Here is a 17,141-nt window from a genome sequence, read left to right on the forward strand (position 1 = left end):
TTTTATTAAAAAAGGTACTCTGATTTTTATAAAGCGTAAACAAAAATCGGTCTTTTCTGGCTGAGAAAATGAGGATGTCACATATACTTAATGTAAAATTTTTATTTTTGCGCATTAAATGATACTTATTTTTACTAATACCGTTCTGTTTTCTATCGTTTGACGCCAATTAGAGATACGTAAAGTATTCTTTGTGCAACTTTGAGTCAAATAATTCAATTTTTTAACATCATAAAATACTAAACAATAGGCCCTTTTAAAATTGTGTTTACGGTGGTTTGACTGACGAACTTTGACCTATTTTTACTAATTGTTACAGCGATGGTGGTCCGACAGCAAATAAGAGAGAGAGAGAGAGAGAGAGAGAGATATGGATGAGTGTTGTTAGGGCTATAAACGAACCAAACGGGGGCTTGTTCATGTTCATTGGTTTACGTTAGCCGAACAAATGAACAAACACGAATAAATAAATGAACGAATTTTCTTATTCATGTTCGTTCGTTTATGTTTGTGAACAAGCTAAAGGAACATAAATGAACAAAAATAAACAAACATCATTGAACATATATGAACATAAAAATAAAAAAAACTTATATGAACAAACATAAATAAATGTAAACGAACAACATAAACGAAACTTCACGAACATAATTGAATGAACAAGGTAATTGTTCATGTTCGTTTATTTAATAAATAAACAAACATAAACAAGTTTTCCATCAAACGGTTCACAAACAGTTTGTTGAGTTCGTTTATATATATATATATATATATATATATATATATATATATATATATATATATATATATATATATAGGGTTAGGTTATTTTGTTTTCACTATCTATTGTGTGTATGTATGACTGATTCTGGACCAATCATTTTCGTTATTTTAAGAAAGTAATTAATGCATATTACATGTTGAAGATATAATGGATAATTGATTACATCTTCATCATTTAATATACATTAATTACTTTCTTAAAATAACTAAAATGATTGGTCCAGAATCAATCATACATGTACACAATAGATAGTGAAAACATTTGAACCTAACTATATATATATATATATATATATATATATATATATATATATATATATATATATATATATATATATAGGTTTAGGTTCAATGGAAAATGATTAATTAGGGCAACATATGCTAGAACCAATGATCAAGTGGCACGTGTCCATTTTTTTATTCATAAGCAATGTATTATGAAAGTTATTTATGTAGTTATTCTAAAGTGATGTGTTGTCATTTTTTTATTGGTTCCAACATGTGTTGCCTTAATTCTTTATTTTCCATATAACCTTTCCCTATATATATATATATATATATATATATATATATATATATATATATATATATATATATATATATATATATATATATATGTGTGTGTGTGTGTGTGTGTGTGAAGGACAAATTGGTCATGATCAAAACCCTAATAAAATTCTTATTTTGTTAAATACAAAATATTTTGGACTAAAAAAGATTTTTGCAATTTTGTTCTGTAGACTTTAGTGATATACACGTGAAACGACGCGAGAAATGTCTGGAGAATTCCGTTGGTAAAGAGGCGCGAGAAAAATCTGGAAACCAGTAGACAACCATAACGAGAGACGACAATATAAATATTGCTCCGATGGATATTTACATCTCACAGAAACGAATTGAAACAGAGCAAACTACAAGCGAGAAGCACAAGCACATTCTAGAGCTTTCATTGGGTTGGTGGATCGAGATCGAACTGATATCGGAGTTATTAGGATTTGTGGAATCGATTGGTGGAGCTTTGTTTGGATCTGCTGTTACTGTAAGTCTACTTGTCCTCTTCTTCTTAATTTCACTGTAGTGGTTTTTGTAGCTGCAAATCGAATTGTGAGATCATTATTTTGTAGTATAATTGTTTTTTTGATCTCCTTTCCCAATTTCGTTCTACTGTAGAAATGTTTGTTATAGTCTATTACTCTGATTTCATGGAGCATATTTTTTGCGAAAATTGTATTTTAATCGATATAGTGGGATATATTGTTGTTTTTAACCTCATTTTCTGATTTTGTTTTGGAAATTGGAGGTCGTGATCGTTTTATATGGTTCTGTTTGTTTTAATCTATCACACTAATCTCACATTAAATGTAATATGTTATGGACATTGATTGTGATCGTTAATTCGTTATGTAGTGGTATTATTTCTGGAATATTTTGTTTTTTATTATACTTTCATGATTTCATCCGGATAATTTTTGTAAATCTAAACTTGTACTTTTCGATTAAATACTCGTCGATTTTGGTTTATATTGTTTCATGTATGGAGTTCAATGGTTTCTTGAGAGTTTTAATTAGATCTGTGGTTTTCTTTGGTTGTTGGTTTCAGGTGTTTTTTCCTATTGTAATTTCTTCAATCTGCGAGTCATACTTTTTCATCAAATCCCGTGATAATGTATCCTGCATACCCACGGACGGATTCATACCCCTATCACACTAAGCCAAGACCCATAGAGATGGATCATGGTATGAATTTACCATATTACCCCTGGCCTTATGCTAGCCACCATTCTTATCCAATCCCACAGGGTTATCACTCATGTTGCAACCATAGCTATTTCGGTTGTCCGTACAGTTACCCTTCCCCTTACCCTTACCCTCACCACCCACCACCATTTCACACCCATGGATTCTACCCTCCTTTTCCCGGAGCTCACCCTGCTTACACTGTTCCACCACCACATTATTCTATGGAGCAGCCAAGATACGATTATGACAAAAATACCCCTACTACTACTACTCATCATTGCTCTGGATGCGAGAAAAAGTCAAACATTGGACAAGAGGAGCCAGAAGTTGAAAAGAAAACATTCTTGAAGGACTCCCCTTATCCAATCATGTGGGTCCCTCCTAGCTACATGAACACCACCGAATCAAAAAATGCAAATGAGAAAGAGAATCATTCCCATGAGCCTGTTTTAAAGACTATTCAACCTTCAAAACAACGAGGAAATGGTGAAATACCCCAAGAATCATTCCCTTTTCCTATATTTTGGTTGCCTTCTAGGAATAATGAAGTGGGAAATAAGGACATGAAGGAGGACAATCACAATCTTGATGAAGAGACAAGGAAAAAAATTGCAAATGAGAAAGAGAATCATTCCTATAATCCTGTTTTAAAGCCGATTGAAGCTTCCAAGCAAGGAGGAAATGGTGAAATACCCCAAGAATCTTTCCCTTTTCCTATATTTTGGTTGCCTCCTAAGAATAATGAAGTGGGAAATAAGGGCATGAAGGAGGACAATCAAAATGCTGATGAGAAGACAAGGAAAAACGATGAGGCTGAATCTGAAAAGAGTAGTAAACATGGTGTTCAAAAGGCGATTCCGGTGAAACAATTGGGGACAAAAGAGGAGAAGGCATCAAAACTGCCTCCTGTTTGCTTACGAATTGATCCTCTTCCAAGAAAGAAGAAGAGTTCATCGCGATCACCTAGTCCTCCTGGTGATAAAGAAAGATCAAAAGTATCAACAACTGAAGATTCAAAATCTTTTAAACAACAAACACAGTCATCAGAAGACTTGAAGAACGATAGCAAGAAAGTTGAAAAAGATAGTGTTGTTGATTCTTGCAGTGAAAAAGGAGTGGAACAAGATCGATCGAGTGAAGTTGAAGCTTCAAAAGTGGAGAAAAGGAAAAATTTGTCTGAAAATGAAGCAGTGGTGATGATACAGTCTGTGTATCGTGGTTTTGAAGTGAGGAAATCGCAGCCGTTGATAAAACTAAGGCAAATTGCTCAAGTTGGAAAACAGGTGGTTGAGCTGAGAAATCGTATTCAGGATCTGGAGTCATCCATGGATGACAAGCAAAAATTGATCATCGGAGAGACCATAATGAGTCTTCTCCTGAAGCTAGACACCATTCAGGTACACCTTCATTTCTTCATCCTCTCAATTGTAATTTTTTTTCTGCTGGAATCATAATTCCGTTTTTTTTTTTTTTTTTTTTTTATTTTTTTTTTATTTTTTATATGCGATTCATTAGGGTCTGCATCCGATTGTGAGAGATATTCGGAAATCGGTGGCAAAAGAGCTTGTCGGTTTACAGGAAAAGCTTGATTCGTTAACATTTGTAAAATCTGAAACCCTAAGTGAAGCTACAGAATCTCAAGAAGATGATGGTGCTCTTGAGCCACAAGTAGAATCGCATAATGCAGAAAACACCGGCGAGCTTAATAACGATCAGATTACGACATTGGTGGAACCGGAGCAGCCTGTAGATGATTCCATTGATCGGGAACAAGCTCAATCTCGTAACAAAGCTCATGAAGTCGAAGCTGCAGATCCTATACACGATATGAAGCCGGATCATCTGGTTGAACACATCTCCGGCAAGCTTAACGATGACTACATTCAAGCTCAATCTGGTAGCAACGATGAAGCCGTGAGGTTAGATCTTGAGAATCATGAAGTCGAAGTTACAGATTCTGTACACGACATGACGCCGGAGCAACTGGTTGACCAGACCACCGGCGATGTTAATAGCGACCAAATTCAGATGGCGGTGAAGACCGAGCGGCCTGTAGATGATGATGTCATCCAAGAAAAGTCGTATCAGCCACAATCGGTATCTGGAATCAGTGTTGAAACCATGGAATCCGATCTACGTGAGCATGACGGCGACAATCATGAAGTCAAAGTTGCAGATCCTGTACACGATATGAAGCCGGAACAATTGGCGGAACAGATCACCGGCGAGCTTAAAAATAACCAAGTTCAGACGGCGGTGGCGGCCCAGCGGCCTGTAGATGACATCATCCAAGAGAACTCCGATCAGGATCAGGCACATTCGGAATCTGGTACATGTATTGAAACCATAGAGTGTGACGGCGGCACAGAAGCTCGTGATATCAATCTGGAGCCACATGTGGAACCGGAAGGGAAACAGAGCATGATAGAGCTCTCCGGCGAACAGCTTGAGATGGTGGAGGAGATCGAGCCGCCGGTGGAAGAAGAGAAGTCCGATCAGAGAGAAGCCCTAATTTTACAAAACGTGGATACTATGGAAGACCTAACCACCGCCACAGTGGAGGTGGAAACGGATGTAAGCACGGTGGAGACGATGGAGATGGGTAAAGAAGATGTTGACCTGGAAGTAGCTCCAATGGTGGATGATGTTGATGGCGGCTCTAAGGAGGTGGTTTTAATGGAGGATGTTGGAGGAGCTCCGCCATCGTCTGCCGCAGGAAGCCATGGTTCGAGTGGTGGCGGTGACACGAAGATAGTGGAGGAGAACGAGAGGCTGAGGGTGTTAGTGGAGGAGCTGATGAAAGCGGGGAATGAACAAGTGAGTGTGATAAAGGAGCTTACAGGGAGAGTGAAAGATTTGGAGAAGAAACTGTCAAAAAAGAAAAAGAAAGTCAAAAGGTCCAACAGGAGGCCACGTGGCTCCCTTGTTGAAGAAGTGTGCGTAGTGTAAAGTTGTTACAAGTATATTTGTCGTGTAAGATATGTGATCGTTACAAATGAATAAACTTTTTTTTTCTTTATATTTTTATGTACATTAGGATGTCTAGCATCACAACTCACAAGTGGTTTAGACATTTCAAAAATAATATGAAAAATAAACTGCATCTAAATGCACCTCTTAGATGCCCATATCAAGAATTTCCTGTGAATTTTGTTCTAAAATTAGAAATGTCATGTGAATTTGGTCCATAAGAAATTTAAAAAGATTATATTACTCTTATCATTTATTTTTTTTACATTTTATTTATTTATTTTAGTATTTAATCAATTATATAAAAAAAAGTAAAAAGAAAATCCCACCCCACCTACACCTATCCAGTCTCCTCCGTACCCCACATTCTCCCTAGCTCTCTCTTTGACTCTATTTCTCATCTTCTTCTTCGTCAGTCGTCACCTACATATCAAAACTTAAACTCATATATGAACATAAAACCCAACTTAATCCATATGAATTTTGATCACCGATCTAATGAAAAAGAGAAAACCGAGCTAGAATCTCCATTACAGTTCAACTAAGTTACAATCTTCACAAAATAAAAAATAAAAATTAATTTGATTAAATCTTTGATACATTATCATCAAAATTAGGGGTTTTTGACATAAAACCCCCCAAATTCACACAAAATGTTCGGTTATGTCCCAAGTCGATTTTTTGGTGCGTTAATGCCTCAAATACCGTAAAATTGTTCATTTTTGCCCCATGGTCGATTTTTACCTTCAAGAGCCGGTTACCTTTGTTTGACTTTGACGAGTTGTTACCTTGGAGCTGAGTCATCAATGTTGTTTTGCTCCCACCAAAAAATAAATAGACAATTGAAGATGACAGGTTTCGAACCTGCGCCTCCCACTATGCAAACAACAAGCTTAACAACTAAGTTGTAATGTTTTTTGGTTATTATTGTCTGAAATAATGTATTTAATGTATTCTATTCAAAAGTTTACTAATGTTAATATTAATAATAATAATAATAATAATATTAAGATTAATAATAATAATATTTGTAATATTAAGATTAATAATAATAATAATAATAATAATAATAATAATAATATTATTATTATTATTATTATTCTTATTATTATTATTATATGTAAAATAGTATAAATACGTATATGATATTTTTATATGTAAAAAAGTATAAATGCGTATTATAATATCTAAATATTATTAAAAGAGAACCTTTAATTCACCAATGAAGCAATCAAGGCCCTTGATTGTATTTCAATCATATGATTTTCACCATTAGATCAAATTGATGACATCATCTTCTCAACATAGAGTTCAAACATTTAATTATAGAATCTTTAAATTTACCAATTACATTTCAAACACAAATTACATTAAATTATAGAATCTTTAATTATAGAATCTATTCATACTTTTGAAAATATATTTCACATTTAATTATAGAATCTTTAAAATCAGCAATTATGTTATCAATTAAAGCATATCATTTTATTTATATATGAGACATCGGTTTCTCCATAAATCTGGCCAAAAACATGAATAACCGCCCCCATCTTTCTCCTCTATTTTTTCTCTTAAACCAGAATTTCCTAATCCTCTTCTTCCTCATGTTAATGGTTGTGCTTCAATTGATGTTTTGTGTGTTCATAACAGAATGTAGCACCATAACGTGGTTCCTTTTTCTCATGTATTCTTAGAATTTGCGTATTGCCTCTTCCTTGCATCTCTAATTATCACACCTTTGCTTTGGCTTCACACAAATATCTGCAAACTGAAGCAAGCATCTCCTTCAAGACATCTTTTGACGATCTATGTCATCATTAACCCTAATTAATATTGTTCATAATTTAATTCCATTATTTATAGTTTTTGGCTTCAAAATTTAAACCTGATTAGTTTTTCTTTTTTAAAAAAACTCATTAAATAAGCATATCAATAATTATGTTATTTTTAATCTCTATATATATTAAAAAAGAAACCTGATTACATCATCTTCAAAAATCAGGTCTGTTGATTGGCTTTTCCTTATAGTTTTCCACCTTTAGATCAATTTGATGATGTCATCAATGTTAATAGGATTTTTTTAAATCCTTTCAAATGTTGATTAAGGAAATAATTATTTTTTTGGATTCCGACATTTATGATTAAAATGTTTATTAAGGAAATAATATCTTTAAATCATTTAAAATCGTTGACTCTTATAATGTTCAAAACCATCATTTAATCAAATCTCATTAAATATGCATCTAATTCATCTATTTTTGACAATTATTTGAATTTAATATAAAATCACACCTCTTATTTTCTAATTATTTATTGAAAATCGTTAATCAGCTCTCATTCCTTATTATTTATTGAGAATTAGGAACATTTATTTGTTTCTTGTCATTCAATTTACAATAGAATTATGGCATAAACTGATTGTGATGGAGTATATCGATCTATTAGGAAACAGTATAGGGACATTTTCGTTAATTTTTATACAATAACACACATTAATCCTTTGTTTTGGGTCATTTTTGCTGACTGATTTGGTTAGTTTCAGATTCCTTTGTGAAAATTTGATAATTTTCTTGGCTTTTGGTGCAAGTGTATGGTTTATAGTTTTTTTTTCATTTTTTTTATTTATAGCAAAGTACTATGCTATTTGTGTATACGTCTTTATAAAACAAAAAAGTTTTATTTTTTGGTTTGTGCGAGATTCGATCTTCAAGGAATTATTTTTGTTAATCTGAAATAGCAAAAGGTTTTAATCTAAAATTATAAAAATATGATTAGAGACATTTTTAGCTATTTGGCTATTCGATCAAGGCTCATATGTCAGGTTTGCAACCTGTGAAATTTTTGCATTTTATTCGAAGTTTATGGTTAGTTTGGTTCTCATGATATAAGTAATGCATATTTATGCATAACATTATGCTTTGAATGTAAAAATAATAATAGAAAAAAACTTTTATTTAAATAAAAATGTGGGTTTTAAAAAAAAAATATATATATATTTATATGGTTTAAAATGTAATAAAAATATATTTATATGATTTCAAATGGAAAATGGTCAACATTGAATAAAATTGGATAAAATGATGTTCGATTTGGAACAAAAATGCAGAGTGTCAAAACTAAAAAAAAAATTCCATGTAGTGTCAAAATTTCAAAAAAAAAAACAATAACTTAGTGTATTTTGTGGGAAATAAATTCAATTTTGACATGTCATCACGTCATCATGTCACGTCAACAGCCAATCGGGTTGAACGGTCAAATTATCAGAATTGTAAAAAATTGAAAAACGCAGTGTCAAATTTGAGATAAAAATAAACATAGTGTCAAATTAGAATTTTGGTGTAAACTTAGTTATTACAATTAGTTATAACTAAAGATGAAATTACGTTTAATCTATTGGTTATTTTAAAATTTTATTAACATTTAGAAAAACGAATTTTTAAATGATATAACTTTTATTTTATCGATATTATATAATTATAATTTGAAAGATATGTTAAGATTTTATCTAAATATGGTATGATATCATTTTTTTATTTTAATGAAAATATTATAAAATCTTTATTAATTTTGGTATGATGTTGAATATTTTTGGTATAATTTTTTAGATGTATATTAAATTTTAATTTTAATTAATTTTAACAAAATCGAAGTTAATTATCTTTGGATTTGATACTAATTACGAAAATATCAATTTTATATATTAGAGATGATTATGATTTTTTTAAATATTATGTTATAAGAATCGGATTAATTTTGATATAATTTTAAAATATTTTGGTATGATCTTATTATACTTTTAGGTTGATTTAATAGTAAATAATATATAATCTATTTATGCATCCTTTGAAATTAAGTATAGAAACAATTTTGTTGACATCTATAATATACGGGTAATAATTTCCAAAATTGTCTTTAAACTTCTGTTGTATATATTGTATATGACTTCCTTAACGATTACTGTTATTCACTGTGAACATCAAAGCTCTCTAATATCGGAATCAAAATACCGAGAAATACACAAGGTTAGTGATTTTATTCTTTTTGTGTATACAATATCAATTTTTTTACTTGACACATATTGAAAGACAGCTATTACATGATGTTTGCTTACTAATTGTCAATTCGAGTTATCAAATCACTTCAATTTATCAAATCAATAATGGATTACACTTCAAGCAATAAAAGTAATGATGCACAAGATCACTCATCCATCATATATGGTTTACATCTTATTGTCTAAAGGATGTACGATTAAGTATGTTGTTCCGGCACATCGTTTCTCAAGAAGTATTTTCATTTCAATTAGATTTTGAGATAGTGACCGTGCCAGGTAGAAATATATTTTAATCTTCAACTAATGTTTTATTTTGTTTAATGATATTAATTTTTTTAGGTTACTTTATCATTTTTTTTATTGTGTCGACTTTTTATAATTTTATATGATTTTTTTATACGTTCTTCCGCGTTTAACGCGGGTCATAATCTAGTTATTATTTTTATAACTCTTTATATATATAAATACATATATGATATTTTTATATGTAAAAAAGTGTAAATACGTATATAACACGTTTTTAAACATATTTATATCGGTACTTTCATTTAAAAATATAAGATATAATTTCATTTTAAAAAATATATAAAAAAAAAAATCATACTTGAAGGTATACGTAAGCTTTCAAATGTATAAATACTTTGTTAAATGTTTAAATACTTTTTTAAATAAATGAAAACACTTTTTAAATATATAACTACCTTTAAAAATATATTATATACATGTAAAGCTTATTTTTTACCTTTAAAATATATTTTTACATTTAAAACTTATTTAAAAATATATGTACAATTTCATAAATAATAATAATAATAATAATAACAAAATGTTGCAACGATATATATAATTTGATTATAATCTTTCAGCTGGTAAATATGCTTGCTTGGGTTGGAAGTTTAAACCTTGTAAACTTTGTTTTAGTTTCCAATAAACCAATGTCATCATGATATAATTAATAGCACAACAAACATAGAAAAAAATATAGGCAGCTTGATGGTTAGGCGTTTGCAATATACGGAGGAGACCCAAGTTCAAATCCTTTTAGCCCCATTTCTTATTCCTAATTTAATAATTTTTAGTTAAATGATTTAGCAGTTGACATGGCAGCCACCTAAGCTCCACGTCAGCATGAATGGGCCCGGTCAACGCCACCTAGCTTGGGTAACCGGCTGTTGAGGGTAAAAACCGGTCAGGGGGCAAAAATGAAGAATTTTTCCAATATTTAAGGCATTAACGCAACAAAAAATCGACTTGGGACATAACCGAACATTTTGTGTAAATTTATGGGCTTTTATGTCAATAACCCTCAAAATTAGTGCAGTTTTTAACATTTCAAGGCCTCCTCTTCAAATAAACAACACATAATCATCATCTCGAATCCTTCATCTTCGTTCACCATCAAACCCATTTTGAAATCAAAATAAAACATCAAGAACACTTAAGAGTATCAAACCTAAAACCATCACTTACCCCAATGACCGCTTCTAAAAACCCTAAAGCCCTTTCACCGGACCTGATAGACTTCGCATATGAAGCTCTCCTTCCACCGCCTTCGTTCCAATGATGTTAAAATATTGACTTTTAGTCTAGGGTCAATGTAACGCCCGCAAATCTGGGCTAGTCAAATTAGAGGCAATAGGGGTCGAAAACGACTTTTCGACAAAAGATTATTTAGAATAAATAATCTTAATCAAGTTGTAGAGTATGTTACAAGGTTTTCGTACATATAAAGAACGCCGAAAACCGAGTTATAACGAAGAAGTTATGACCCGTTGAAGTTTCGCGACGGAACCGGCACGATACCGGGAAACGTAAATAGTGAATTTATGATAGAGCGAGATTTAGCCTTAGCGATCTAAACGAAAGTCGTAGAATATGTTAAACTAAGAACATCAATAAAAAGAACGCCCAAATCTGACTTCGTATGAGGAAGTTATGATTTTTCTAAGATTTAGCATAGCAGTGCACAGCCCGAAATCTGAATTTTAGATCGGTCGATTTTTAGCCGACGGGATCTAAATGAAAGTTGTAGTACTCGTAAATACCAACGCGTGGATATAAAGAACGTCGATAATAGAGCTCGTATGCAAAAGTTATGGATGAAGCTTAGTCCCTACTTTTCGAGCGCGGCGAATTCGATACAGTTTTGTAAATCCGAGATAGAATGAGAATTAGCCAACGAGGTCTAAATGAAAGTTGAAGATCTCATTAATAGGAAATCAACGGTAAAAAGACAGACAAAAACGGAGCTCGTATGCAAAAGTTACGGACGAAGCTTAGAGACTACTTTACTATAAAACTCCTATAAATACAAGGGTGAACTCCTCATATTTTCTTCACACCATAAGCCTCTCTTTCTCTCTCTAACTTCTCTCTAGCCTCCCTAAACCCCTCCCAAGTCTACGGAACCTCCCTAGCACGAGAAGAAAGCCCCGGAGCGCCCGACGACTCCGAGAAGAAAAGCTTTCGGCTTGGAAACGCTGCTCCAGCGAAGCCCGGTTTTTAATAAAAACTCGCTGTAAGTGAGCTACGCCTATACTATATTTAATATAGATTTTATTTAATTATAGTAACATTATTAGGACCTTAAAATAATTATTTGGGCTATTATTATGAGTTATATTGAGTGTTATTTAACGCTTATATAATAGTAATAATAGCTAGACTATTAATTAGTCGTGGTTAACGTTAAAAACTAAACCCTCGTGGTATTGATACTAGGTTTTGTCGAGGAAAATTGTTTTGAGATAACGAAGTGCTGTCTGAGTTCGGAATCACCACCTAATCAGGTGAGTGCATAGTTACTTTCATCTTACACATAGATATGAAGTATTTAATATATATTACGTGTTGTGAGTGCATAGTTACTTTCATCTTACACATAGATATGAAGTATTTTATTATAAATTTACATGCTATGTGTGCATATTGTCTAAATACTTGCTGTCTATGCTGGTGAAAGATTTTTATACATGTTTTAAATGATGTAAACTGTATAAAGTATTTTATATCTACAAGATATGTTGGGTAAAACATGGGTAGATGAATGATGATGGATAAAAGCTGAAATAGAGGAACATTAGTAGTACGGACCTAGTGCCCTATAGGTATACATTGGCAGCAGTGGACCTAGTACCCTATAGATGAGCACTGGCAGCTGCGCCACAACCCGTAGATGATTTAGATCTACGGTAAACGTCCTAGCAGCTGCGCTCCAAGGATAGTATCGGCAGCTGCGCCTAATAGGGAGCCTTATGACCATGACAGTAGTGTTTAAAGGTCAATACCGGCAGAAGCGCCTCATAGAAAATGTCCTAATTCTGGCAGCTGAGCCTAAGTGACAATATTAGCAGCTGCGCTTGACCAATGTGTCATTGGCAACAATGGACTTCATGTTGTTTCCTTAGGATGATCCTTAGGAATGAATGAATGAGAAATAGCTGATTCTAAGGGTAGATCCTTAAGAATAAAGAAGATAATGGGGAGGGGTAATTGGGTTGATTGTTTGATTGTTTAAACATAATAATTATATTATTGTGGGTTGAAAACCCTATGTACTCACCAGGTTTCCCAACCTGACCCACTCAGTTTATTTATATCACAGGTGTTGATATGAAGTGACATTACACTGAGAGATTTAAAGAGATGTAGATCACTAGTGTAAATAATTGTAAGTTCTGTTTATGCTTATGTTTCTGTATTAACGATGACATCCCAAACGTTTTAAAATGAAATAAATACGTTTCTTCGAAAATGTTTTAATAACGTATTTACCATGTTTTTCTGGGAACAAATTCCGCAACATTTTTATAAAATGAAGTACTCTAATTTTTATAAAGCATAAACAACATCGGTCTTTTTTGGCCGTGAAAATGGGGATGTCACAGTTGGTATCAGAGCATTAGTTTAAGCGAACTAGGAATATGGATTTATTTCTAGACTTAAACTTAGAATGCTAAGCGATGATTGTGAGGTGTGAGCACTAGCTTATTTTAGGAATTATGCCTAAAATGCTTTTATGTGCTAAATGCTTTATGCCTTATATGCTGTTATTTATTCGGATCTATGGTCTGTTGCCGACCGGATCTGGAAACCTTATATGTTTAGGATTCTAAACGTACGACTACGATATTAGAACTAGCATGTAAACGTTTCGGAGTGATAAGGATGATTTAAACGTCAATCCTAAGTAAAGGTCTAGATTCACCTTATTCGGTGTATAGATCAAGATGGCAAGGACCCGTAGCGGAAACGTGAATGCAAATGAGAATAGGAACCAACCCCTAGTGGTTCAGCAAATACCTGTTGTAGAAGAAGTTGCACCTGAGCCAGTCACGATGGCTAGAGTTCAAGCCATGATTCGGGCTATGCGAACTGAATAAAGGGAAGAAATGAGGAGGATGTCGAATAGGGACGAACCTACTATGCCCAATGAGCAACCCGAGCTGATTCCCGAGCAATCGGAGGAAGGGAACTACAGTCGCCAAGTGAGTCAAGTGGGGACTCAAGATGGCCTGGAGAGGAGAAACGACAAGGATGGGCGAATGTACAAGAATTTCATGGGTGCGAAACCACCAAGTCTCTCAGGAAGCCCAAAGCCTGTTGAGATTATGGATTGGATCTCCGAGATGGAAATGGTGTTTGAGAGCTGCGACTGTAGCGAGAAACAGAAGAATGTCTTCGCCGTAAGACAACTGAAAACTGGAGTCTTGAGCTGGTGGAAGCTATTGGCAGATACGATGCCACGAGGAGAAGCCTTAAGGATGTCATGGGAAGAGTTCTTGGAACAGTTGAAAATGCAGTACTGCTCGGAGATAGATCTGATAGACCTAAACAACGAGTTTCAGAACCTGAAGAAAGGGAAGATGAGTGTTGATGAGTATGCCACCGCATTCACCAAGAGGATGAAGCTATTCCCCTACTTGGTGCCTTCTAAACTCTCCAAGATTGATAGGTTTGCTAACGGACTGCCCACTGACTTTGGCCCAATGGTCAAAATGGCAACTACCTTGAAAACAGCTGTTAGGGTAGCTAAGAACGTAGAGGCCCAGGTAAGAGAAAATGGTCTAGAAAAAGATAAGTCAGGAGAGAAGCGGAAGTTTGAAGGATCTTCAAGGTCCAAAAAGGAAAGCAAGACTACCCAAAGAGAGAGGGGGGCTACAAAGCCATATGTGCCGCCAAAGCAAAAGGCGAGAACATTTCAAATGATTCTTGACGAAGCAGATGACAATGCGAAGATTCAGGAGTTAACGCTTGACATCCAAGGATCGAGTTATGGAGTAATCGTGTAGATAGTACCTCGCGATGTAGCCTGTTAGGGGCATAGTTTAGGGTGAACTTGAACACCTATGTAAACATTTTAAGGAATAATATAAAACCTTCGTTTTGATATTTTATGTGTTAAACTGTTATGTGATTTTCTTGTATGGTGACTTGGAAAACTGCGAGACAATACTTGGGACGGGTATGAGTAGGTGTGGATGGTAGTAGAGGCCTATACTACCGGAAGCACATGACTCACACTTGGATCAGGGAAAGTCACAAGGTTACCAAGAAGCTAGTAATTGATTTCGTTTTATTCAAGTGTGTTGTTACCATCGTTTCGGTAATGACTAAGAAGATTGTTGATATTCCGACCCTAGTGGTCATATCGAATCGAGTCCGACTACGATGAGTATGTTGTGTGGTTCAGAGAACCAAGTTTGATGTAGCGTCTGACTTAAACCAAACGGTTGAAATCAAAGCGATCAATAGAAGTATCGCACTCGTTGTTAAAGAAGTTGGTGGCTAGAAATGCCTAATGTTAAAGTGTGATTATATCACATTAGAACATGAAGGAAGGCATAGTCTGTTTTAGAATTTAACTCTAAGAGACCTAAGTCTAAGTGTTGCAACATACGATGATAGGTCATTAGAATATGACACATCGATCTATAGTAGTAATAAAAGAACTTATCTCAAGTCCGTATCCAGCAAGGATCGAGATTGTGACTTGAAGGTCATAATTTGGAGTCTAACCTGAGGTAGAGAGCAGGTGCACGATCGAGTACTCTTACAGTCAATGAGTTTAAGAGATAGAATTGAAGGAATGTAGAAGTTATAATTATTACCTAGGATGAAGAGATGACGTATGGAGTCATTATACGACCCTGTTTCATTGATGATTCCGGGACGTAATCATCCTAAGGGGGAGATAATTGTAACGCCCGCAAATCTGGGCTAGTCAAATTAGAGGCAATAGGGGTCGAAAACGACTTTTCGACAAAAGATTATTTAGAATAAATAATCTTAATCAAGTTGTAGAGTATGTTACAAGGTTTTCGTACATATAAAGAACGCCGAAAACCGAGTTATAACGAAGAAGTTATGACCCGTTGAAGTTTCGCGACGGAACCGGCACGATACCGGGAAACGTAAATAGTGAATTTATGATAGAGCGAGATTTAGCCTTAGCGATCTAAACGAAAGTCGTAGAATATGTTAAACTAAGAACATCAATAAAAAGAACGCCCAAATCTGACTTCGTATGAGGAAGTTATGATTTTTCTAAGATTTAGCATAGCAGTGCACAGCCCGAAATCTGAATTTTAGATCGGTCGATTTTTAGCCGACGGGATCTAAATGAAAGTTGTAGTACTCGTAAATACCAACGCGTGGATATAAAGAACGTCGATAATAGAGCTCGTATGCAAAAGTTATGGATGAAGCTTAGTCCCTACTTTTCGAGCGCGGCGAATTCGATACAGTTTTGTAAATCCGAGATAGAATGAGAATTAGCCAACGAGGTCTAAATGAAAGTTGAAGATCTCATTAATAGGAAATCAACGGTAAAAAGACAGACAAAAACGGAGCTCGTATGCAAAAGTTACGGACGAAGCTTAGAGACTACTTTACTATAAAACTCCTATAAATACAAGGGTGAACTCCTCATATTTTCTTCACACCATAAGCCTCTCTTTCTCTCTCTAACTTCTCTCTAGCCTCCCTAAACCCCTCCCAAGTCTACGGAACCTCCCTAGCACGAGAAGAAAGCCCCGGAGCGCCCGACGACTCCGAGAAGAAAAGCTTTCGGCTTGGAAACGCTGCTCCAGCGAAGCCCGGTTTTTAATAAAAACTCGCTGTAAGTGAGCTACGCCTATACTATATTTAATATAGATTTTATTTAATTATAGTAACATTATTAGGACCTTAAAATAATTATTTGGGCTATTATTATGAGTTATATTGAGTGTTATTTAACGCTTATATAATAGTAATAATAGCTAGACTATTAATTAGTCGTGGTTAACGTTAAAAACTAAACCCTCGTGGTATTGATACTAGGTTTTGTCGAGGAAAATTGTTTTGAGATAACGAAGTGCTGTCTGAGTTCGGAATCACCACCTAATCAGGTGAGTGCATAGTTACTTTCATCTTACACATAGATATGAAGTATTTAATATATATTACGTGTTGTGAGTGCATAGTTACTTTCATCTTACACATAGATATGAAGTATTTTATTATAAATTTACATGCTATGTGTGCATATTGTCTAAATACTTGCTGTCTATGCTGGTGAAAGATTTTTATACATGTTTTAAATGATGTAAAC

General features: G+C 34.0%; 1 protein-coding gene across 1 annotated transcript; it reads left to right on the forward strand.

Moving 5' to 3' along the window:
- The first annotated feature begins 1,668 nt into the window (after positions 1-1,668).
- Positions 1,669-5,542, forward strand: BAG6 (BCL-2-associated athanogene 6). Its single transcript, XM_079032431.1, has 3 exons — positions 1,669-1,822; positions 2,384-3,920; positions 4,039-5,542. The coding sequence occupies exons 2-3, from the start codon at positions 2,448-2,450 to the stop codon at positions 5,470-5,472; spliced, it is 2,907 nt and encodes a 968-aa protein (XP_078888557.1). The 5' UTR covers positions 1,669-1,822; positions 2,384-2,447; the 3' UTR covers positions 5,473-5,542.
- The last annotated feature ends 11,599 nt before the right edge of the window (positions 5,543-17,141 follow it).

Source organism: Lactuca serriola, chromosome 3, assembly GCF_051521515.1.
Source record: "Lactuca serriola cultivar US96UC23 chromosome 3, Lser_US96UC23_V15, whole genome shotgun sequence".
In the NCBI taxonomy this organism is placed as follows: Eukaryota; Viridiplantae; Streptophyta; class Magnoliopsida; order Asterales; family Asteraceae; genus Lactuca; species Lactuca serriola.

Excerpts from the sequence above, each read along its gene's own strand:
- BAG6 (XM_079032431.1), top strand. The coding sequence starts at position 2,448 with ATGTATCCTGCATACCCACGGACGGATTCATACCCCTATCACACTAAG. Across the intron at positions 3,921-4,038 it reads TGAAGCTAGACACCATTCAG|GGTCTGCATCCGATTGTGAG; the intron begins GTACACCTTCAT and ends GCGATTCATTAG.